This window comes from Salmo trutta, chromosome 40, assembly GCF_901001165.1.
Source record: "Salmo trutta chromosome 40, fSalTru1.1, whole genome shotgun sequence".
In the NCBI taxonomy this organism is placed as follows: domain Eukaryota; kingdom Metazoa; phylum Chordata; class Actinopteri; order Salmoniformes; family Salmonidae; genus Salmo; species Salmo trutta.
The window spans coordinates 7610409-7634069 of record NC_042996.1 but is presented as its reverse complement, the minus strand read 5'-3'; the positions used below and the strand labels follow the sequence as shown (position 1 = coordinate 7634069).

The window sequence follows — 23661 nt, the reverse complement described above, 5'->3', positions numbered from 1 at the left end:
TGTAATTTTACCCAGACTACCATGTTACAATAATGCCCACGTGTTACTGCTGACCAATCGGAGCACAGGCAAAAAATGTTATCGTTCTGACGGGTGCCTTGACGAGAACGGAAGTATTTTTCATTACAGGGAAACAAATTTGCTAAACGCTGCGCTTTACCTATCAGGTGAAATTAACAACAGGTGGAAAGATGTCAGAGCCTAGCAAGCAAGATATTGCTGCCATTTTCAAACGACTACGTTCCCTTTCTACGAATAAGGTGAGAGTTGATAAGCTTTCTGTCTTTAACGAGTAAGTAGCTAATGTTAGCTAGCTAGCTTCAGAGAGGAAAAAATGACACGTCGCAGTTTTGCTGGGCAGGGGTAGATGCGTCGTAATAAACACACATGGAAAAGCTTTGAACCACGTATGCTCATTGCACATCCTCCTGACAAAATATGTGTTTGCCGTGTTGAAGAAAGAATTAGCATGAGCAGTTTAAATGGAACGATAGGACATCCTGGAGAGTCACGTTCGAGCCAGCTGTTATGTGGCATGATGACAGTTGGCTCAAAGATGGTACTTTAAGAAACTGGTTGGACAGTCCACTTCGTTAGCGTCAGTGTGTTTGTAAATTATAGATGTCTGGTAAATGTTGACTCATGGACACCACAAAGATGAGACTTCACACAGACATAAACAGTACCTTTTTGCTCATAAACTGTCGATTCCAGCTGTTTCCGTCTGCTGTTTAGGCCTGGCTACGTTGAACGCGACAATGTTGCAACCGCAAGCATCGAAAAGCTGTTTAGGAAATATTTTTTCCACTATATTGCAACATTTGTAACTAACTGGTTTAGATCAACTTTTGGTACATTTCGGCGTTCTCTTAATGTGTTGACAAGTAGAGGCAATAAAATAGTTTATACTAGAAAATATAAAAAAGAATAAACAGTATGAGGTCAATATTTTGTACTTCAGACCTCCACGCTACTGGGTTGCTTCATTTAATTTCTTTGTGTTTTGCTATCTATTTGGCATGCGCTCATATTAACTTGCTTATCAGTGTCCCCATAGACTTATCACTGCATGAAGGAGACAGCGAACTCCTTGTCAAGTCCCATGTTTTCCAAAGTTGCTGAACTTCTTTTCTCTTACAGGTGTGCTTTGACTGTTCGGCTAAGAATCCTAGTTGGGCCAGTATCACCTATGGAGTGTTTCTCTGTATAGACTGCTCAGGAACACACAGGTCATTAGGAGTGCACCTGTCATTCATCAGGTAAGGAACAATGAATGAAAAAAAAAAATTGTTGCCTACCCCATCCTGTTCTTTCAGATCTACACTAGTGGGTAGGGGCTAGGGATTGTTTCTGGACAGGACCACTGGCTTCACACAACACACAGTTTGACACATTATGGCCCGATGGAGTGTTCAGAATCAGAACTATGTATTGTTTGTTTCAGGTCTACTGAGCTGGACTCTAACTGGTCCTGGTACCAGCTGCGATGCATGCAGGTGGGCGGCAATGCCAGCGCGGTGAGTAAAGCCGTCCACGTTGGGCACTGACTGGTGGGCAGCCACGTCCCAACCTGCTGTGTTGTTGTTAAGCGCTGAGAGGGTGGTACTAGTAGTTATGTTTCTGACTGCATGAGTGGGCATTATTTCTAGAATGTATAGGGTACTGTATGTTATGTCACAATTGGGCCCTGTATAATACCTCTATGATGTATGCAATATTATAATGCAATATTCTGTTAACAATTAACAATACCTTTTGTATTACAGAGTTGATGTGTAATTCAAACCATTGTTTTCCCCCGTGTCTCTCAGAATGCCTTCTTTGCCCAGCAAGGCTGCACGTCCAATGCTGCCAACACCAAGTACAACAGCCGAGCCGCTGTGCTCTACCGCGAGAAGATCAAGACCTCGGCCACGCAGGCCACAAGGCGCTTCGGCACTGAGGTGCCACACACATCCATCCAGACATTCCACTGGGCAAAAATGGATTTAGTCAACATTGGTTACTTGTTATACTGTCTTTAACAACATAATCATGTCGCATCAACATGGCTGATTTTTAAATGATTGTGTACTTAGGTCCTTATAGATGCCAATGAATCCTCTGTTTTGTTTCCCTGCAGTTGTGGCTGGACAGCCAGGCCCCCCTCTCTCCAACATCTCCCGTCAATAAGGAGGAGGATTTCTTCAGTATGCATGTGCAGGTGTGTGTGACTGTTAGTACTTATTTGTTTGAAATTGTAGAAGATTATGGATGTGTGCATGTTGTTTACATGGTCTTCTCCTTACCTTGCGTATTTTGGCAGGCATTCCCTGATGATCGTAGCTCCGCCCAGCCTAATATAACAAGCTCCGCCCAGATGAATCTAAGCCCCACCCCAGTAGAGGAACCCTCTACAAAAGAAACCGAGAGAGAGAAAAACGGTACACCTACTTCAATATTTACACTTCAGAAACACATACACTTGCATCTGTTTGTCCATGTCGTCTATGCCCTCAACTCTTTCTGTCTTCAGGTAATACAGAGGGTCCCAGTGTTGACGTGCTAAGTATGTCTCCTAAAGAAGCCTTAGGTAAGAGGACCAAGAGATTATGCCCTAGAGACTAAAGATACTCAACTAGAACCATAACCATTAGGAGTACATGAAATATCTGAGCCTTGAACAGTAGCTCTTAGCAGTTTCTATCAACTGTATTCTAATGCCCACTGTTCCTTCTCCCTTAGAGTCCTCTCTTCTCAAGAAGAAACCAGCTGGGGCCAAGAAAACAGTATGTAATGTTCCTTCGCTGTACCTATGTGTGTTGTGCTTATGAATCAGAGTGAATTTGGTGATGGTTGTGTGTGTGTGGGTGGGGGATTTAGTGTGAATGGACTGTGTACATCGCTCATGGATCTTGTGGGTCAGTAGATTAGTAGACATGTATTCACGTCTGTGTCCTGTGTTTTGTCTCAGTTGGGCGCTAAGAAGGGTGGTCTTGGGGGTAAGAAGGTGAGCAAACAGAGTTTCTGTGACCTGGAGAAGAAAGCACAGGCGGTAGACAAACTCAATGAGAGAGATACCGCACCCACCACCACCAAGAACAGCCCCCAACCAGCAGAGGAATCCATGTGAGTCTCTCTCCAATTTAAATGGGCTTTATTGGCCTCTCGCTCTCTCATCCACATTATCTATTATTCTCTAATTTTCACTCTGCTTATCCATTTTTCTCTCTCTCTTCCTCCCTCTAGTGGTGCCTCCATGAGACTGGCCTATAAGGATCTGGAGGCGCAACAGAGGAGTAATACAGAGAAGATGAAGGGGATGGGGGAGAAGAAGAAGGAGCAGGCTGAGAGACTGGGCATGGGCTTTGGCAGCAGGAGGTGGGGGGGATTGAATTGATGGTGGTGATAAAAGGATTAGTTTATTTCTTAACACTTTTTATAGATGTCCTTTGTAGAATAGTTTAAAGGGGTATTTTACATTGCAGGGGATAAGTCACTCATCTTCTAAAACAGGGATTTGCTAACTTTTTGCCGTGCGATCCTATTTTGATATTAAAGCATTTTATTGACCCCACCATCTAAAAAAATGTATAATCAACGGCCAATGTTTACTTTTTTAATTTGGGTTATGACAGTCTATTAGAAATCTGTCGGACAGTATTTTGACAGTATTTCAATCTGACGACTATGGTTTGAAGTGACTGAAATGCATCAAAGGTATTGGAAAGTTCAGAAGATCATCAGGCAATAATGTTGTATGGTCTTCTGTGTAGAAAAGAACATAATTGATTGTTCTTTTTCTCCCAGTCTGATTTAGTGTCTGGTCTTGTCCACTCGGTTCTAACGGCTAGTAAAGGGAAACAGTATGTGTTCCTGAGAGTTATCTTTCAGTGATGGGGTCATATTTTGTAGCTTAAACGGTACTGATGTAAACGGTACTGAAGTAAGTTTACATTTTCTCTCACGACCCAATTTTAAAATCAGGCGATTTTATTTTTTCTCCCCCCCGTGCACATTGGTCATGACCCCTAGTTTGGGAAACCCTGATCTAAAATAATTATATTATTGTTTGGACTGAAACATGTTGTAACCATTGGAGATATTGTGGTAACAAATACTTTGATTATTTGACTCCCTTGTCTCTCCCCCCTCTCTATCTCCCTCTAGTGGAGTGTCTCACTCTGTGCTGTCAGACATGCACACTATCCAGCAGGAGAGCCCAGTGGGGTCCAAGCAGCCCACTAAGAGCCGGAGGTACCCAGAGAAGGAGGAAGAGGAGACTGACGAAGGCTCCTTTACATCCAGGTCGCCACACTACCTACACACTCCGGCAACCTTCCAATACTTTAGCAATGGGTCATTCCTTCTTGGAAGTAATCACTGACATGGCTAGACTGGTCTCAGATCTCTTTGTGTTGTCTTGTAATGGGAGTTGGAAAGACATCACAAAATGATCTGGGAACGAAATCCATTAAAATTGAGGTCTCTGACTTCCGGCAATGGCGAAGCTTTAACAATACGCGTCTGCGTAGTGTCCTCGAACTTTCGAACAATTTTAAGGCATTTTAACAGTTTACCTGTTCGTTAATAGTGAGTTGGAAGTTAAAACATCTATTGTATCGCCAAAGCAAAATATGCCCAATATGTCAAAGCCTCAGACGAGGCATGGAAAAATGCCCCTCTCTGACAGCCCTTCTTCGGCCTCGGCGGATGCTAGCTCGGAAGAAGCACCAGCATGGTTCAGAATGGAGATGGACAAGGGCATAACAAAAATCCAAGAGACACTTTCTGAATGCCTCAGCAAAATTGATGTGCTGGTCAATAAACTCCACGAAGACCAGAAAGTCACAAAGGGACGAGTGACAAAGTTAGAAAGACCATGCCGACCACCAGGCTGCCATCCTGGAAGTCCGCGAGGAAGTGGACCAAAAATACAAGAAGTTGGAAGACGCCATCTCTAAACTTGAGGAGAAATTTGATTATTACAAAAATGTCCAAAGGCGCTCGAATTTGAGACTTCAAGGTTTCCTGGAGGCCGTGGAGGGAACAGATGCGATCTCCTTTCTACAGGAATGGATTCCCAAAATTCTGCATCTACCCCCTCCCGCGTACCCATTGGAGATCGGGAGGGCCCATCGCACCCTACGGAGGTGGCTGCCTGGCCAGGTTGCACCCAGGGCATTTGTCATTAAATTTCTACGGTACCAGGACACATCCTCTCTGCTGCCCGAGCAAAGGGAGAGCTCAAGTACGGAGATGCCAGAATTATGATCTTTCTGGATCTTTCTCCCACACTACACAAGAGGAGGATGGCTTTCTCCCCACTGAAGAGACTTCTGTGTCAGGCTGGCTTGGCATACGGCCTGCGCTACCCAGCGACTTTGGATCGAAACCAAGAATGGTGAGCGCACATTTGACTCTGTGAAGATGGCTGAAACATACATAAGGAAAGAACTTCCTGACTTGTTCACATATACTACACCCCGAGGAACTGTCTTTTGAACTTGGATACAGTGAACTGTTAGCACACGAGGAAACAACTAAATAACTCATATGATCGACTGGCTGGCTAGATGGCTAGCGTGATAATGACTGGCGAGGTAAAGTTGGATCATAGCTAATCTTGGCTGTGCTATTTAGCCAGCTCACTAAGTTTACAAGGGTATAGCTACTATACATCCACAATATGCCAGGTAGTTACATTTTTGCTGTATACTTTTATTTTACGCAGAGTTCGCGTTTGGTTAATAGTTATGTTGCTTTTGACTGGGTTTCAAGCCTAGCTATGTTTATATTACTTCAGGGGATTTTAGCAACTATTACGTTTGCTGGCTTGTTTATTGTTAGATGTATGCTGGCGTTAGTGATACCAAGACAGGGATAAGCTACTCACTGGCTGGCTGCCTAATTGCCCGCTAGCTGATAGCTTTACGCGTGTGTGTTTTTATTTTATTTTTTGGGGGGAGGGTAAACTCAGGAGGATGGTGATTGTTTAACCTCTGGTGGGTGGGTTTGTGGTAGGGTCAGGGTATTAGCTCACGAGATGTTTACTACTTTATACTTTCATAATTTCATTTTGTACACGTTGTGTATATACTCAACGCAAGTTTTTCTTTCCTTTTCTCTATTTCTTTCTTTAAAGATGTCGGCACCTAAATTATACATTTATGACACATTAGGGTACTAAATGCCCAGTCAAGCGCAAACGCATTCTGAATTATCTAAAGCAGCATAAGGTTGATATAGCTCTTCTTCAGGAGACAGACCTGACTGATTCTGAGCATGATCAACTGAAGAGAGAGTGGGTGGGTCAAGTGTACTATTCATCTTTCACCTCTCGGGCAAGAGGGGTGGCCATACTCATTAATAAGCATTGCTCCTTTCAGATACAATCTCAGATTAAAGACAAAGGGGTTAGGTTTGTGATCATTTAAGGTTTCATTAACACTGAGCCCATTACCATTGTGAATGTGTATGGGCCTAACCATGATCCTAAATTTTACCAAGACATCTTTTTGAAGTTAACGTGCCCATCATCAGAGATAATAATGGCAGGGATTTTAACTTGGTACTGGACCCTTCCAGTAATAGATCTTCCTCTGATAGTATCAGCCTCACACAGGCAGCTAAAATGTTAAAAGCAGAAATTAAACACTTTGGACTTGTAGACTTATGGCGATTTCACAACCAAAAGGTTAAAGAATACTCATTTTACTCCCCGGTCCAAAACAGTTACTCTTGAATTGACTTATTTGTTATTCCTACATCCAGGGGAGGTTTAACTACTGGGTGAAAGTACTTACCAAGATGTATATCAGATCATTCTGCCCTGCTGGCTTCAGTACCAGTCAGTAGAGCACAGCCACCCTCAAGAAGGAGGTTTGGCACATACTTACTAAATAATCCCACATTTGTAACATTTCTGAACACTCATAGACATTTTTTAGCACCAATAACAACTCTGCCTCACTCCTAATTTTATGGGAAGCTCTCCTTGCATATCTGAGGGGGCAAATCATATCCTTTAGTTCAGGTGCTCGTTAGATGTATAAGGCTCAAGTAAATTCATTCGAGAATGAAATCAGAGACCTGGAAAATGAACATAGTTGTCAAATGTTACACTCAACTCTACAAAAATTAGACTCAAAGCGATTGGAATATAACACCCTGACTACCCATAAAGCGGAAAATGCTCTTAGGAAAACTAAACTATTACGAACATGGAGATAAAGCAGGAAAATTGCTTGCTTGGCAGATAAGACGAGAGGATGCTAGTAGAGTTATTAGCTCTATTAAGCTACCCAATAACACAGTTGTTCACAGTCCTGAGGAAATTAATCTAGTCTTCAGGGAGTTTTATGAAACATTGTACAAGTCTGAAGGGGATGCCCCTGCCACAGTGCATGAGTTTTCGAACAAACTTTAACTGATGAGGATAGAGAGCACTTGGAGAAAGATTACATCAGAGGAAATTAGGGAATCCATTTTCAACACTGCTGGGGGAAAATCACCAGGGTTGGACGGATTCCCAGTTGAATTCTATCGATCCTTTTTACCCAAACTAATTGAGCCTCTTTGCAGTATGTTTAACTATGCCATAGAGACAAAAGCTCCCAGACACACTTGAACAGGCACTGATCACAGTTTTGTTAAAACCTGGGAAAGATCCTCTGCTTTGTGGGCCTTGTAGACCAATATCTCTATTGAACACTTCATATAAGATTATTGTGAAACTCATAGCTCTTATACTGGATACGGTTATTCCAGACTTGGTTGATATGGACCAAACAGGCTTTGTAAGAAACCGCTCATCTCCTGATTAATATCAGAAGATTATTTAGTATTATGCATTATGTAGAGAATGGCCAAGAATCTGTAGTGGCGGCTTTGTTAGATGCGGAAAAAGCTTTTGACCGGATAGAATGGATCTACCTGTTTACAGAGGATGAATATTGGACTTAAGTATGTTGGTCTGATTTAGATTACTTTGCAAATGTCCGGTAGCTTTAGATCCTGACTAATGGAAACATTTCCTCAGCTTTCTATCACGTGGCACAAGACAGGGTTGTCCCGCTAGTCCTCTCCTTTTTTCTTTGGCTATAGAGCCACTGGCAGAAGCTTTTAGATCTCATCCATCCATCCATGCTGTTCGTATAGGTGGGCGTGAACATCTGGTCTCGCTCTATGCCGATGACATTTTGCTTTACCTCACTAAACCAGAAATTTTACTCCGACTATTAGTTGACATCCTGAAAGAATATCGGACCTTTTCAGGATATAAAAAAAAACCTATTGAAGAGTATAATTATGCCTTTTAACAGGGCAGCTATGCAGAACCCAATCTTAGACCAGCCGTTTTCTTGGAAACCACAGAAAATGACATCTTGGATTGCAAATTCCTTCTAAAATTATTAAGACATATCAACTGAACTATACTCCTTCTCAAAAAGGTTGGGGAAGAATTGGATAGATGGCGGGATTTACCAATTTCTCTTATTGGGCAGGTCAATTGTGTAAAGATAAATATATTACCAAAATTCTTGTACCTTTTTCAAACCTTGCCCTTTCCTATTCCCAAAGCTTTTTTCAAACCACTTAATAGGAAGGTTTCTTCATTTCTGTGGAAAGGGAAACCCCCCCAGAGTGACACTCACAACTTTATGTGAACCATACTCAGAAGGAGGACTTACTCTACCTGACTTCCAGTTGTATTACTGGGCATCTCAGTTAAAGGCTGTGTGGCTAAGGCAAAATACAAGTTCACCCTCTTGGAGTGTCTGACCCCTGCTACATTGGGATCCATACCTTATATTAGCCCACCTAAAGCTTTGCTAGGTCTCATAAACAACCCTTTCATTAAAAAACACTTTAAATATATGGATTGAAGTCTGTAAACAAAGGGCTTGGATCTATATATGAACAAACACCTTTCTATAATAACCCCGTCTTACCCAAAGCCCTGAGAGATGTTATTACATTTTCTTGGTTCAACAAAGGAATGAAAACATTTGGTAATCTCTATAGAGAAGGTGAACTACTATCCTTTCAACATGTGGCATCTCATTTTCAGATACCTCAAACTCATTTCTTCAAGTACCTACAGGTTAGGCATTACATTGCCACTCAGCAGGGAGGTAGGATTCAGCCCATGAGTAAACCTATAACTGATAAACTGTGGCTGGAGAGGAAAGGGGTAAAAGGTTTCATTTCCTACATGTACTCTGGTCTTGAAGCTCTGTTGGGGAACGATGAACCTCTGAAAGCTTTGCATGAAGTGGCATGATGACCTTGGTCTCATTGTTGAGGATGAGAAATGGGGAAAGCTATTTTTAGATGCTCAGCGTCTTTCATTTAACACAAGGCGTAAGTTGATGCAATTCAATATTTTACATAGGGTCTACTTTACACCAGAGAGACTGTATAAGATCAATTGTAAATATTCAACATTTTGCCCAATGTGTAAATTGAGAGTATGCACACTTATGCATATGTTTTTGTTCTGCCCTGAACTAAGCAATTATTGGAAATACATTATTCAGATCTTATCACAGGTCACGAATATGACGGTAGCACTAGATCCTTCCCTTATACTTCTTGGAGATTATTCTGTTCTACCAGTTAATATTTGTAGCATAACCAGATTCATTAAATTGGCAGTCATTGTAGCCAATAAATGCACAGCTGTTATATGGAAGAGTGACACTCCGTCAAGCAAGCAGATGTGGTTAAAAACTATCTTCCTATATTCCATCTGAAAAAATAACATACAATTTACTTAAATCCTTTGAATTTACTGATGTCTGGGGGGACTTTCAGAAGTTTCTAGAGATGTCACCTTAGCTGCCTCATTACTACTTTCTTCATTAATGTATTCGTTTTTGTGTTGAATAATTTATTTTCGAGCACGGAATGTAAAGGTCATTCTATTTCTTTTTTTGTTGATAATCAGTGAAGCTAATACCGGGAGGGGGGGTGTTCCTGTGTTGGGAAGGGTTTTGCACGATGTGCCCCCATGTAGCATGGTGTTTTGTGTAGGTGGAAGGAATAACGGGGCATTATTTGTCATTTTGATGATTGTTAAATTGTAAAAAAAAAAAAAAAAAAAAAAGATGCCAATAAATATACAAAAAAAAGAGCTCTCTTTTCCATATGAAACCCATCAGGATGTCGATGACCAGTTCAATGACCAAGTTTGATGACCCGACAGAATCCTCTGACAAGTTCTTCTCCAATTGGAGCGAGACGGGGGAGTCTGGCTGGAGGAAAGAGAGCAGGAAGCCAGAGCCAGACTTCTACCTGAGCACCAAGAGTTCCTCACAGGACGACAGGTACTATATGACTGTTTGATTTCCAGGGATGAAAATAGTGAAAAAGTATTTTTTATTTTGGCTGTAATAATTCTCCTGAGCCATTTAAAAAAAAATGTTTTATTATATTTTAAGTTTCTCACTGCAGTTGTCACTGAATGCACCCTCCCTCTTTCACACACAGGACTGCAGCCCGGCGGAAAGCAGACCCAGTCCCTGTCTCAGACTCAGGCGACGCCCGCAAGAAGTTTGGGGATGTCAAGGCCATCTCCTCTGACATGTACTTTGGCAAACAGGATGACTCTGAGGTAGGCACACTGTCACGGGACACACACATACAGTACCAGTCAAAAGTTTGGACCCCTACTCATTCCAGGGTTTTTATTTTTAAAATTTTCTACATTGTAGAATAATAGTGAAGACATTAACACTATGAAATAACACACATGTAATCATGTAGTAACCAAAAGAAGTGTTAAAATCCAAATATTTTGAGGTTCTTCAAGGTAGCCACCCTTTGCCTTGATGACAGCTTTGCACATGCTGGGCTTTCTCTCAAGCACTCTCAACCAGGTTAATGAGGTAGTTACCTGGAATGCGTTTAAATGAACAAAAACCATCAAGTGTCATGATGAAACTGGCTGTCATGAGGACCGCCATAGGAAAGGAATACCCAGTTACCTCTGCTGCAGAGGATAGGTTTATAAGAGTCAACAGCCTCAGATTGCAGCCCAAATAAATGCTTCACAGAGTTCAAGTAACACACATCTCAACATCAACTGTTCAGGCCTTCATGGTTGAATTGATGCAAAGAAACCACTACTAAAGGACACCAATAAGAAGAGACTTGCTTGGGCCAAGAAAAACGAGCAATGAACATTAGACCAGTGGAAATCTGTCTGAGTCCAAATCTGAGATTTTTGGTTCCAACCTCCGTGTCTTTGTGAGACGCAAAGTAGGTGAACGGATGATCTCCATGTGTGGTTCTCACCGTAAAACATGGAGGTGTGATATTGTGGGGGTGCTTTGCTGGTGACACGGACTGTGATTTTATTTAGAATTCAAGGTACACTTAACCAGCATGGCTACCACAGCATTCTGCAGCGATACGCCATCCCACCTGATTTGCGCTTGGTGGGACTGTCATTTGTTTTTCAACAGGACAATGACTCAACACACCTCCAGGCTGTATAAGGGCAATTTGACCAAGGAGAGTGATGGAGTGCTGTATCAGATGACCTGGTCTCCACAATCACCCGACCTCAAACCAATTGAGATGGTTTGGGATGAGTTGGACCGCGGAGTGAAGGAAAAGCAGCCAACAAGTGCTCAGCATATGTGGTAACTCCAAGACTGTTGGAAAAGCATTCCAGGTGAAGCTGGTTGAGAGAATGCCAAGCGTGTGTTATTAAGCTGTCATCAAGGCAAAGGGTGGCTACTTTGAAGAATCTTATCTAAAGTATATTTTGATTTGTTTAACACTTTTTTTGGTTACTACATGATTCTATGTGTTTTCATAGTTTTGGTGTCTTCACTATTATTCTACAATGTAGAACATTACTAGAAACAAAGAAAAACCCTTGAATGAGTAGGTGTTCTAAAACTATTGACCAATAGTGAATATACAAAAAATGGATTCATAATGACAAATTATTTGAATAATAATTTTCCTTTTATTTGTGTCTATAATTATGTTGTACCTAAGTACTGATGTTCCTACCTTTTTTGATCTAAATGACTGCCAGTATCAAATGTCTGCCAGTGTTGACAGTTCTGGTTAAAGTTTTACGCTAGGCTGTGACATCCTACAAGCCTCTCAGGCTAGTGTTTACAGTTAATTTGGTGCTGTGGAATTCATATGTCTTTCTCAGAGAAGGCTGTTGGACATTTTCTCTCTATCCGTTCTGGCTGTGTCTCCCTGTTGCAACATTGCTTTTTGATTGATTATTATCTACAACTGCTGTCCTTCTTTTATCCACCTGAAAATCCCTGTTATAGTAATACCCCTATGTGTAGTATGTTCATTGTTTAGTATCAAGTATGTCATTTGAAGTATAAAGTATTAATGTGGTTGTTTCCATGCAGTATGAGGCGAAGACTCGCCTGGAGAGGTTCTCTGGAAGCAACTCCATCAGCTCAGCTGACCTGTTTGATGACCCAAAGAAACAGATGGGTAAGGAAGCCAACAAGTGTATCCTTAACAATTCATACAGAGCATTCGGGAAAGTATTCAGACCCCTTGTCTTTTTCCACATTTTGTTACGTTACAGCCTTATTCTAAAATGGATTCAATAGTGTTTTTCCCTCAATCTACGCACAATACCCCATAATGACAAAGCAAAAACAGGTTTTTAGAAATGTTTGTAAATTGTATTAATCTAAAAATGGAAATCACATTTACGTAAGTATTCAGAACCTTTATTCAGTACTTTGTTGAAGCACCTTTGACAGCAATTACAGCCTCAAGTCTTCTTGGGTATGACACAACAAGCTTGGTAGACCTGTATTTGGGAAGTTTTTCCCCATTCTTCTCTGCAGATCCTCTCAAGCTCTGTCAGGTTGGCTGAGGAGCGTCATTGCACAGCTATTTTCAGGTGTCTCCAGAGATGTTAGATTTGGTTCAAGTCAGGGCTCTGGCTGGGCCACTCAAGGACATTCAGAGACTTGTCCCAAAGCCACTCCTGTGTTGTCTTGGCTGTGTGCTTAGGGTCGTTGTCCTGTTGGAAGGTGAACCTTCACCCCAGTCTGAGGTCCTGAGCAGTCTGGAGCAGGTTTTCCTCTGTACTTTGCGCTGTTCATCTTTGCCTCATCCTGACTAGTCTCCCAGTCCCTGCTGCTGAAAAACATCCCCACAGCATGATGCTGCCACCACCATGCTTCACCGTAGGGATGGTGCCAGGTTTCCTCCAGACGTGACGATTGGCATTCAGGCTAAAGAGTTCAATCTTGTTTTCATCAGACTATAGCATCTTGTTTCTCATGGTAAAAGTCCTTTAGGTGCCTTTTGTAAAACTCCAAGCGGGCTGTCATGTACTTTATTTTTTTTTTAACTGAGGAGTGGCTTCCATCTGGCCACTCTACCATAAAGGCCTGATTGGTGTCGTGCTGCAGAGATGGTTGTCCTTCTAGAAGGTTCTCCCATCGCCACAGAGGAACTCTATCTCTGTTAGAGTGAACATCGGAAGAGTCTTGGTAGGTTCTAAAATTCTTTAATTTTTAAGAATGATGGAGGCCACTGTGTTCTTGGACCTTCAATGCTGCAGAAATGTTTGTGTACCCTTTCCCAGATCTGTGCCTCAACACAATCCTGTCTTGGAGCTTTACAGACAATTCCTTCGACCTCAGAACTTGGTTTTTGCTCTGACATGCACTGTCAACTGTGGGACCTTATACACACGCATATCTATATACACGTATATCTATATACACGTAAGGTCCCATAGTTGACAGTGCATGTCAGAGCAAAAACCAAGTCCTCAATTGGCAGCTTGATTAAATAGTACCTGCAAAACACCAGTCTCAACGTGAACAGTGAAGAGGCGACTCCAGGATGCTGGCCTTCTAGGCAGAGTTCCTCTGTCCAGTGTCTGTGTTCCTTTGCCCATCCTAATCTTTTCTTTTTATTGGCCAGTCTGAGAGACGGCTTTTTTCTTTGCAACTGCCTAGAAGGCCAGCATCCTGGAGTCGCCTCTTCACTATTGAGACTGGTGTTTTTGCGGGTACTATTTTAATGAAGCTGCCAGTTGATGACTTGTGAGGCGTCTGTTTCTCAAACTAGACACTTTAATGTACTTGTCCTCTTACTCAGTTGTACACCGGGGCCTTCCACTCTTTCTATTCTGGTTAGAGCCAGTTTGCGCTGTTCTGTGAAGGCAGTAGTACACAGCGTTGTATGAGATATTCAGTTTCTTGGCAATTTCTCGCATGGAATAGCCTTCATTTCTCAGAACAAGAATAGACTGACGAGTTTCAGAAAAAGGTCTTTGTTTCTGGCCATTTTGAGCCTGTAATCGAACCCACAAATGCTGATGCTCCAGAATCTCAACTAGTCTAAAGAAGGCCAGATTTATTGCTTCTTCAATCAGCAGAACAGTTTCCAGCTGTGCTACCATAATTGCAAAAGGGTTTTATAATGATCAATTAGCCTTTTTTAAATAATAAACTTGGATTAGCTAACACAACGTGCCGTTGGAACACAGGAGTGATGGTTGCTGATAATGGGCCTCTGTACGACTATGTAGAGTCCATTAAAAAATCTGCCGTTTCCAGCTACAATAGTCATTTACAACATTAACAATGTCTACACTATTTCTGATCATTTTTTTATTTTAATGGACACCATTTGCTTTTCTTTCAAAACCAAGGGAATTTCTAAGTGACCCCATACTTTTGAATGTTAGTGTATACAGTTGAAGTCGGAAGTTTACATACACCTTAGCCAAATACATTTAAACTAAGTTTGTCACAATTCATGACATTTAATCAGAGTAAAAATACCTGTCTTAGGTCAGTTAGGATCACTTTATTTTAAGAATGTGAAATATCAGAATAATAGTAGTGAATTATTTATTTCAGCTTTTATTTCTTTCATCACATTCCCAGTGGGTCAGAAGTTTACATACACTCAATTAGTATTTGGTAGCGTTGCCTTTAAATTGTTTTACTTGGGTCAAATGTTTCGGGTAGCCTTCCACAAGCTTCGCACAATAAGTTGGGTTTATTTTGGCCCAATCCTCCTGACAGAGCTGGTGTAACTGAGTCAGGTTTGTAGGCCTCCTTGCTCGCACACACTTTTTTCAGTTCTGCCCACACATTTTCTATAGGATTGAGGTCAGGGCTTTGTGATGGCCACTCCAATACCTTGACTTTGTTGTCCTTAAGCCATTTTTGTCACAACTTTGGAAGTATGCTTGGGGTCATTGTCCATTTGGAAGACCCATTTGCGACCAAGCTTTAACTTCCTGACTGATGTCCTGAGATGTTGCTTCAATATATCCACATAATTTTCCATCCTCATGATGCCATCAATTTTGTGAAGTGCACCAGTCCCTCCTGCAGCAAAGCACCCCCACAACATGATGCTGCCACCCCCGTACTTCACGGTTGGATGGTGTTCTTCGGCTTGCAAGCCTCCCTTTTTCCTCCAAACATAATGATGATCATTATGGCCAAACAGTTATATTTCTGTTTCATCAGACCAGAGGACATTTCTCCAAAAAGTACAATCTTTGTCCCTATGTGCAGTTGTAAACCGTAGTCTGGCTTTTTTTATGGCAGCTTTGGAGCAGTGGCTTCTTCCCTGCTGAGCGGCCTTTCAGGTTATGTCAATATAGGACTGGTTTAACTGTGGATATAGATACTTTTGTACCTGTTTCCTCCAGCATCTTCACAAGGTCCTTTGCTGCTGTTCTGTGATTGATTTGCACTTTTCGCACCAAAGTACCTTCATCTCTACGAGACAGAACGCTTCTCCTTCCGGAGATATGTGACTGCTGCGTGGTCCCATGGTGTTTATACTGACGTACTATTGTTTGTACAGATGAACGTGGTACCTTCAAGTGTTTGGAAATTGCTCCCAAGGATGAACCAGACTTGTGGAGGTCTACAATTATTTTTCTGAGGTCTTGGCTGATTTTCCCATGATGTCAAGCAAAGAGGCACTGAGTTTGAAGGTAGACCTTGAAATACATCCACAGATATACCTCCAATTGACTCAAATGATGTCAATTAGCCTGTCAAAAGCTTATAAAGTCATGACATCATTTTCTGGAATTTTCCAAGCTGTTTAAAGGCACATTCAACTTAGTGTATGTAAACTTCTGACCCACTGGAATTGAGATACAATTGGTTATAAGTGAAATAATCTGTCTGTAAAAAATTGTTGGAAAAATTACTTGTCATGCACAAAGTAGATATCCTAACCAACTTGACAAAACTATAGTTTAACAAGGAATTTGTGCAGTGGTTGAAAAATGAGTTTTAATGACTCCAGCCTAACACGGAACCCAAACCGGCTGTGCGCGTGTGCCATCGTGCATAAATGTATTTTGTCCCCCCACACCAAACGCGATCACGACACGCAGGTTAAAATATTTTTTTTAAACTCTGAACCAATTATATACTGCTCCAAAAAATAAAGGGAACACTTAAACAACACATCCTAGATCTGAATGAAAGAAATAATCTTATTAAATACTTTTTTCTTTACATAGTTGAATGTGCTGACAACAAAATCACACAAAAATAATCAATGGAAATCCAATTTATCAACCCATGGAGGTCTGGATTTGGAGTCACACTCAAAATTAAAGTGGAAAACCACACTACAGGCTGATCCAACTTTGATGTAATGTCCTTAAAACAAGTCAAAATGAGGCTCAGTAGTGTGTGTGGCCTCCACGTGCCTGTATGACCTCCCTACAACGCCTGGACATGCTCCTGATGAGGTGGCGGATGGTCTCCTGAGGGATCTCCTCCCAGACCTGGACTAAAGCATCTGCCAACTCCTGGACAGTCTGTGGTGCAACGTGGCGTTGGTGGATGGAGCGAGACATGATGTCCCAGATGTGCTCAACTGGATTCAGGTCTGGGGAACGGGCGGGCCAGTCCATAGCATCAATGCCTTCCTCTTGCAGGAACTGCTGACACACTCCAGCCATATGAGGTCTAGCATTGTCTTGCATTAGGAGGAACCCAGGGCCAACCGCACCAGCATATGGTCTCACAAGGGGTCTGAGGATCTCATCTCGGTACCTAATGGCAGTCAGGCTACCTCTGGCGAGCACATGGAGGGCTGTGCAGTCCCCCAAAGAAATGCCACCCCACACCATGACTGACCCACCGCCAAACCGGTCATGCTGGAGGATGTTGCAGGCAGCAGAATGTTCTCCACGGCGTCTCCAGACTCACGTCTGTCACATGTGCTCAGTGTGAACCTGCTTTCATCTGTGAAGAGCACAGGGCGCCGGTGGCGAATTTGCCAATCTTGGTGTTCTCTGGCAAATGCCAAACGTCCTGCACGGTGTTGGGCTGTAAGCACAACCCCCACCTGTGGACGTCGGGCCCTCATACCACCCTCATGGAGTCTGTTTCTGACCGTTTGAGCAGACACGTGCACATTTATGGCCTGCTGGAGGTCATTTTGCAGGGCTCTGGCAGTGCTTCTCCTGCTCCTCCTTGCACAAAGGCGGAGGTAGCGGTCCTGCTGCTGGGTTGTTGCCCTCCTACGGCCTCCTCCACGTCTCCTGATGTACTGGCCTGTCTCCTGGTAGCGCCTCCATGCTCTGGACACTACGCTGACAGACACAGCAAACCTTCTTGCCACAGCTCGCATTGATGTGCCATCCTGGATGAGCTGCACTACCTGAGCCACTTGTGTGGGTTGTAGACTCCGTCTCATGCTACCACTAGAGTGAAAGCACCGCCAGCATTCAAAAGTGACCGAAACATCAGGCAGGAAGCATAGGAACTGAGAAGTGGTCTGTGGTCCCCACCTGCAGAAACACTCCTTTATTGGGGGTGTCTTGCTAATTGCCTATAATTTCCACCTGTTGTCTATTCCATTTGCACAAAAACATGTGAAATTTATTGTCAATCAGTGTTGCTTCCTAAGTGGACAGTTTGATTTCACAGAAGTGTGATTGACTTGGAGTTACATTGTGTTGTTTAAGTGTTCCCTTTTTATTTTTTTGAGCAGTGTATTAATTTCGGGACAGGTCAAAAAGCATTAAACATTTATGGCTAGTTAGCTTGCACTTGCTAGCTAATTTGTCCTATTTAGCTAGATTTCTGTTGCTAGCTAATTTGACCTGGGATATAAATATTGAGTTATTTATATCCGCCAATTAATCCACACACAAAACGGTCAAACAAATCATTTCTAGTCATCTCTCTTCCGTCCAGGCTTTTTCTTCTCTTGACTTTATATTGCGATTGGCGACTTTCATAAATTAGGTGCATTACCGCCACTAACCTTGTTCTCTTTCAGTCACCCACGTGGGTATAACCAATGAGGAGATGGCACGCGGGTACCTGCTTCTATAAACCAATTAGGAGATGGGAGAGGCAGAACTTGCAGCGCGATCTGTGTCAGAAATAGAACTGACTTCGTTCGTTGGCGTGCGTGAGCAGTGTGGGTGCAATAATTGAATAACAGATTTATACATTTATTTTTGCAACGCGCGCGCGGTCAGCATGTAAGTGTATGTAAACTTCCGACTTCAACTGTATGTATGTCTTCGGGTGTGCAGTTGAACAAAACAAAATCTTAGCTAATTCCACAAAGAAATCCTAAAATGTCCCTGACAATATTATTGGTACCTTCTAGAAGTAGTTAGAAATAATTAGATTTCAAGCAGGTGATTCTCATTTACTTTGGAATTGAATTCATCAACGGTGAGTTGAAGATGCCTACAGTATAAAAACCTTGTATTCAACCAGTTTGAATAGAGAAAATGGCTTGTTCTATTTTGTGTCACTGTGTGTACTGCAATGAGCGTGAACAAAAAGAAAACCAGTGAGTTATGAGGTCAGACACAAGATGGTTGTCCATGCTATCTCAAGGCTACAAGTCCATTTCCAGAGACTTTGATGTTCCTGTTTCCACCGTACGTGATGTTATCAAGAAGTTTAAGGCCCATGCCACTGTAGCCAACCTCACTGGACGTGGCCGCAAGAGATCTTGATGGAAGATTGCAGCAAAAGATTGTTTGAATGGTGGAGAAGGACCTTTGTCAACTGCCACACAGATTCAAGCTGACCTTCAGACACAAGGTACGACAGTTTCAACTCGCACCATCCTTCGCTAACTCAATGCAAGGGGGTTATATGGTAGGAGACCCAGGAGGACCCCACTGCTGATCGAAAGACCTGAACATGCCAAAATCCTTCTGGGAGAATGTCCTGTGGACAGATGAGACCATATTTTTTTTTATTTTTTTGGTAAAGCACACCATCTCTATGTTTACAGAAAACAAAATGAAGCTTTCAAAGAAAAGACCTTCCCTACAGTCCAACATGGAGGTTCAGTGATGTTTTGGGGTTGCTTTGCTGCTCTGGCACTGGGTGCCTTGAACATGTGCATGGCATCATGAAATCAGGTGAATACTGAGGTATTTTGGAGCGCGATGTCAGTAAGCTGGGTGTCCGTTGAAGATCATGAGTCTTCCAGCAGGACAATGACCCCAAACACACTTCAAAAAGCACCCAGGAATGGTTCAAGACTAAACGCTGGACTGTACTGAAGTGTCCAGCAATGAGTCCAGATCTAAATCCCATTAACTTGTGGAGAGATCTGAAAACAGCAGTTAGGGCAAGGCAGTTATTTTGACCAAAAGCTGTGCTACCAAATATTAAGTCTAGGGAGTCAATCATTTTGTCAATGTCATTTCTTACATTGTTATGTAATATTAAGTGAAATAAAGAACTGTGGAGACCAAATACTTTGTTCAATTTCTTCAGTTACTTGAAAAAAGTGCAAGGGTGCCAATATTTTTGGCCACGACTGTAGACAGGTGTGCCTTTCCAAATCAATAGAATTTACCTCCGGTGGACTCCAAGAACGATCTCAAGGATGATCAATGAATACAACAGGATGCACCTGAGCTCAATTTCGTGTCTCCATAGTCTGAATAGTTATTTAAATCAGGTATTTCTGTTATTTTTAATACATTTGCAAACATTTCGAAAAACCTGTAGATTGAGGATTTTTTAAAATCCATTTTAGAATAACGGTGTAACGTAACAAAGTGGAAAAAGTCAAGATGCCAGAATACTTTGAGTGCACTGCATATCACACTTTCAAATATACAATATAACCATTTCATATCACTAAATCAAGTGAATACCAGGGCCCATATTCACAAAGCATCTGAGTAGGATCAGTTTTGCCTTTCAGATCATATTGAATTAGACGGGGGATCTGATCCTAGATCAGTACTCCTAGTCAGTGAGGCTTTATTAATCCAGGCACTGCATGTGTACATCTCCACAATTTAAACATCAGAAGAAGGATCTTTATAAAGCAACTGCCACCACCACTGATGTTACTAACCATCTCTCTCTCTCCGGTCCCCATGTAGCCAGCTCATATCGTCTGACCAACATGCTGCCCAGTGCTCCAGATATGTCCCAGCTGAAGCTGGGGGTCCGCTCTGCGGCCGGGAGGCTGTCCGTCATGGCCAGCGGAGTAGTCACGTCCCTTCAGGTTTGTGGTTCAGATGGCCCTGTTGGTTGGAGCCTGGTGCTAGCAGCAGACTGACTCCCACATGGGCCACATACTGAAGTGAATGTGTTGTGGTGACTGTACGCCGTAAGGCATTTTCAACACAATAAGAACTTGACCTTTTTTATATCATTATTCCAATTGGAAATCCATTTTCTTGATTTAATTACTATGGAAGTGCACAGTTACAACGATATCAGTGACTATTTGGTCTAAGACATGCTAGATACAACATACTAGTTACCAAAGTACATTGTGTATAAGGGCAACTATTTAAAGGTTACCTAATTATGCAGCGTCAACACTCAGACAACTGGTACGGTGTAAGCAGTAGGTTCTTACGTGTTGTGTATCTTCTTTGTTTCAGGACCACTACAGTGCGTGAGTCCAGTGTGTGTGCCTGCGTTATGACACACACAACCTGTTAGGTCCCCTGGGTATTGGAGTCGGTAAACATCCTTACGAGCGATGGACAAGTTCAGCCGTGCAGGAGAGGGAGAGAGATGGGCAGAGACTGATTTAGCGACATTGTGTAGGCCAGAACATAGGCTGTAGCTATATATGTGTGTGTGTGTGTGTGTATATAGCAGCTATTTGAATAAAGGACGTATTATCTACATTGGAGTTATGTCGAAACAACATCCTCTATGAGGTAGATGTATGAAGAACACTTATTTCCGCAGCTTATTATTTAATCTGTCCAGGCCTTTGGTTTTGATATTTACATCAATGGAATTCAAAATACATTTTTGTTATCATCCATTATGGTTCTAATTGAGGGTGACTTAGGTTTTGGGTTCCTTTTCCCCTGTGCAATTGTTATTGAATCATGTCATCTTGGGCACCTTGGTTTTTATGTAGCTATTTGCAATGAAGACATCATCTGGTAGCGTGATAACATGTATTTTTCTACATGCAGTATGTAAATAATTTGGTTAATTAATCTGATGGGCATTGTTTTAATTACCTGCCAAATGCAGAGAGATGTTGCCATGTAGGATACATGTCTTAAATTTTAGGGTGCCTTCAAACCAAAATGCCTGCGACGCATTGTGCGTGTGCCGATTCACTGAATGTGTGTTTGGAGGTATGGTGAAGTGGAGAACATTCGAGGTGGGAGAAACATTGGTTGACAAACCTCTAGTCAGGATGGGTTGCAACAAAATGTCCATCTCATTTGTTGGACAGTGTAAATCTGCCGTTTCATTCACTTCTATACACCTGTACACTGCTCTCTGAAAAAAAGATGTGTCTGCTGTGCTTTTGAAGCATTGTTTGCATTGGTTTGAAAGTGCCCTTAGTCTTTGAAGTGTACTTATGTCTGTCACTCACTTATGTCACTTGACTGAAGGACCAAATACTCACTGAGATTTCTTTGTGTAATATATATGTGTGTGTATAGACACACTGGTAGGATACGGTCCTGTACAGTGTAGCGTGATCTGGTCTGCCTCTCAGCAGCCAAACATATTCTCAATATTACTATTGGCTATCAGTTCAGATGAATGAAGGGAGTAGTATCTTAATGTTCCAGTACTCTCAAAGGCTGAGTTTAGACAGGCAGCACAAATCTGATCTTTTTTTCTTCTCACTAATAGGTATTTTGACCAATCAAGTCAGCTTTTTAAAAAGATCTGTGTGAAAGAAAAACAGAATTGGGCTGCCTGTCTAAACGCAGGCAAATAACCAATTCTATTTTCTGTGACCACATTCCTCTGAGAGGAACACATCCAATTATTTTACCCTTCTGTGGCTATGAAGGAAAAGAGACAAGGAAAGGAACTCATGCAAAAGAAATGGGACGTGGCCCTCTGTGATCAAGGACCCATTGGCTGCCCTCCCTAGGGCCTGACTCATTTCAACAACAGTTGTGCTAGGTGTTTAGTGAAGGGTAACATCTAACCCTTTGCTGAGCAGATTCATTGTAAATTACCTCTGTGAACTGTGTGTACCTTGCAGAGAATATTTAGGGTGTTTTAGAGTATATTTTCACACTGGGTATATGTGGGTTATATTTTGGGAGTTTATGCATAGTGTGGTTTTATTTTGAGGGGATTGGCTAGAAGTCTTTCTGGCTACCTAGTATCACCTACCGAACTCCCTGACCATTTTATGCATATTTTTCTAATTTTGATCCTTACTAATTCGAACTCTTGAGTTGAGATTTAACACTGACGTTAAATATATTTAAGATGCAACGTTACCCATTTGAATCTGGATTTTGTATAGTGTGTAATTCAGTGACCAACCAGGGCTTTTGTTCAATCTCTTTCTACTGTAATCCAAAGAATTAGGATACATGTGCACATGCCCTAAAAATGTAAATTATGGGAAGATCTAGTTTTTGTGTATTTGTATTAGAACCTGCAAGTTAAAAAAATGTGTTGCTTGAATGTACATCTATAGAACAGCACCTGAAGCTTTGCATCCGTTTCCGAATGTCTTTGTTTACCAACAAATACATCTATGGACATGAGCTCTTTAGAGATCCATTCAATTTGTGTAATCAAGGTGTGTATCATTGTTAGCTGCTGTGTATAAGAAACTTTGCTTCAGAATAAAAAATATACTGCACTTGCATGTCCTCGGTGGCAGACTTACCATAAGGCAACTCAGGCAGTTGCCTTGTAAACTGGTCATAATTCTGTTTAATAATACATCATTTCTGTTACCTTGTCTTTCTGCTCGTGAGAAACCTCCGATGTGCGCAATTTAGCGGTAGTGACAAACTGAGCGTTTTCAGTTTTTATCCTGCGAATTTGGCTCTAGCTTTTGAACAGTAGGGGCTATAAGCTATTATTATAACCCGTGCGTGAAAGCAAAGACTCTCAGGAACGCGTACCTATCTTCTGTTTCGCTCTACAACGCTCTCAAGTTGCGCAGGGCACGTTAGAAGGGACTGTGACGAAACCGCAATTGAAAACAATGCAGATATTTTATTCTACACACAGTTATTTCCTGATTATCTTCCCTGATGTTTTACCGAACTTTCCAATACCTTTCTGAGGCATTTCACTCACTTTTGATGCAAGTAATTTGACATTGTCTTAGCCTTATGAACATAACTTGGTTGCATTTTTATCTGTTCTACTGTAGGGCCGACCCTACCAATAAGCATCATAAGCGCCCGCTTAGGGCCTTGCACCCGTT

At 42.0% G+C, this 23661-nt stretch overlaps 1 protein-coding gene across 2 annotated transcripts; it reads left to right on the top strand.

Moving 5' to 3' along the window:
* The first annotated feature begins 80 nt into the window (after positions 1–80).
* On the top strand, positions 81–23085 carry LOC115180570 (ADP-ribosylation factor GTPase-activating protein 3). 2 transcript variants are annotated; one of them, XM_029742750.1, is made up of 16 exons: positions 81–260; positions 1141–1259; positions 1445–1517; positions 1812–1943; positions 2123–2197; positions 2306–2423; positions 2516–2572; positions 2725–2768; positions 2954–3108; positions 3229–3360; positions 4150–4287; positions 10146–10310; positions 10474–10597; positions 12375–12462; positions 20369–20493; positions 20879–23085. In XM_029742750.1, the coding sequence occupies exons 1-16, from the start codon at positions 192–194 to the stop codon at positions 20894–20896; spliced, it is 1632 nt and encodes a 543-aa protein (XP_029598610.1). In that variant the 5' UTR covers positions 81–191; the 3' UTR covers positions 20897–23085. The 2 variants fall into 2 exon arrangements, with proteins under 2 accessions (XP_029598610.1, XP_029598609.1); XM_029742749.1 differs by having other exon boundaries at positions 2123–2203.
* The last annotated feature ends 576 nt before the right edge of the window (positions 23086–23661 follow it).

Bases quoted from the DNA above. Each gene is read 5' to 3' on its own strand.
- LOC115180570 (XM_029742749.1), top strand. From the start codon at position 192: ATGTCAGAGCCTAGCAAGCAAGATATTGCTGCCATTTTCAAACGACTA. The intron at 4,288-10,145 runs GTCGCCACACTA...GAAACCCATCAG, and splicing joins GAAGGCTCCTTTACATCCAG to GATGTCGATGACCAGTTCAA. The intron at 10,311-10,473 runs GTACTATATGAC...TTTCACACACAG, and splicing joins AGTTCCTCACAGGACGACAG to GACTGCAGCCCGGCGGAAAG.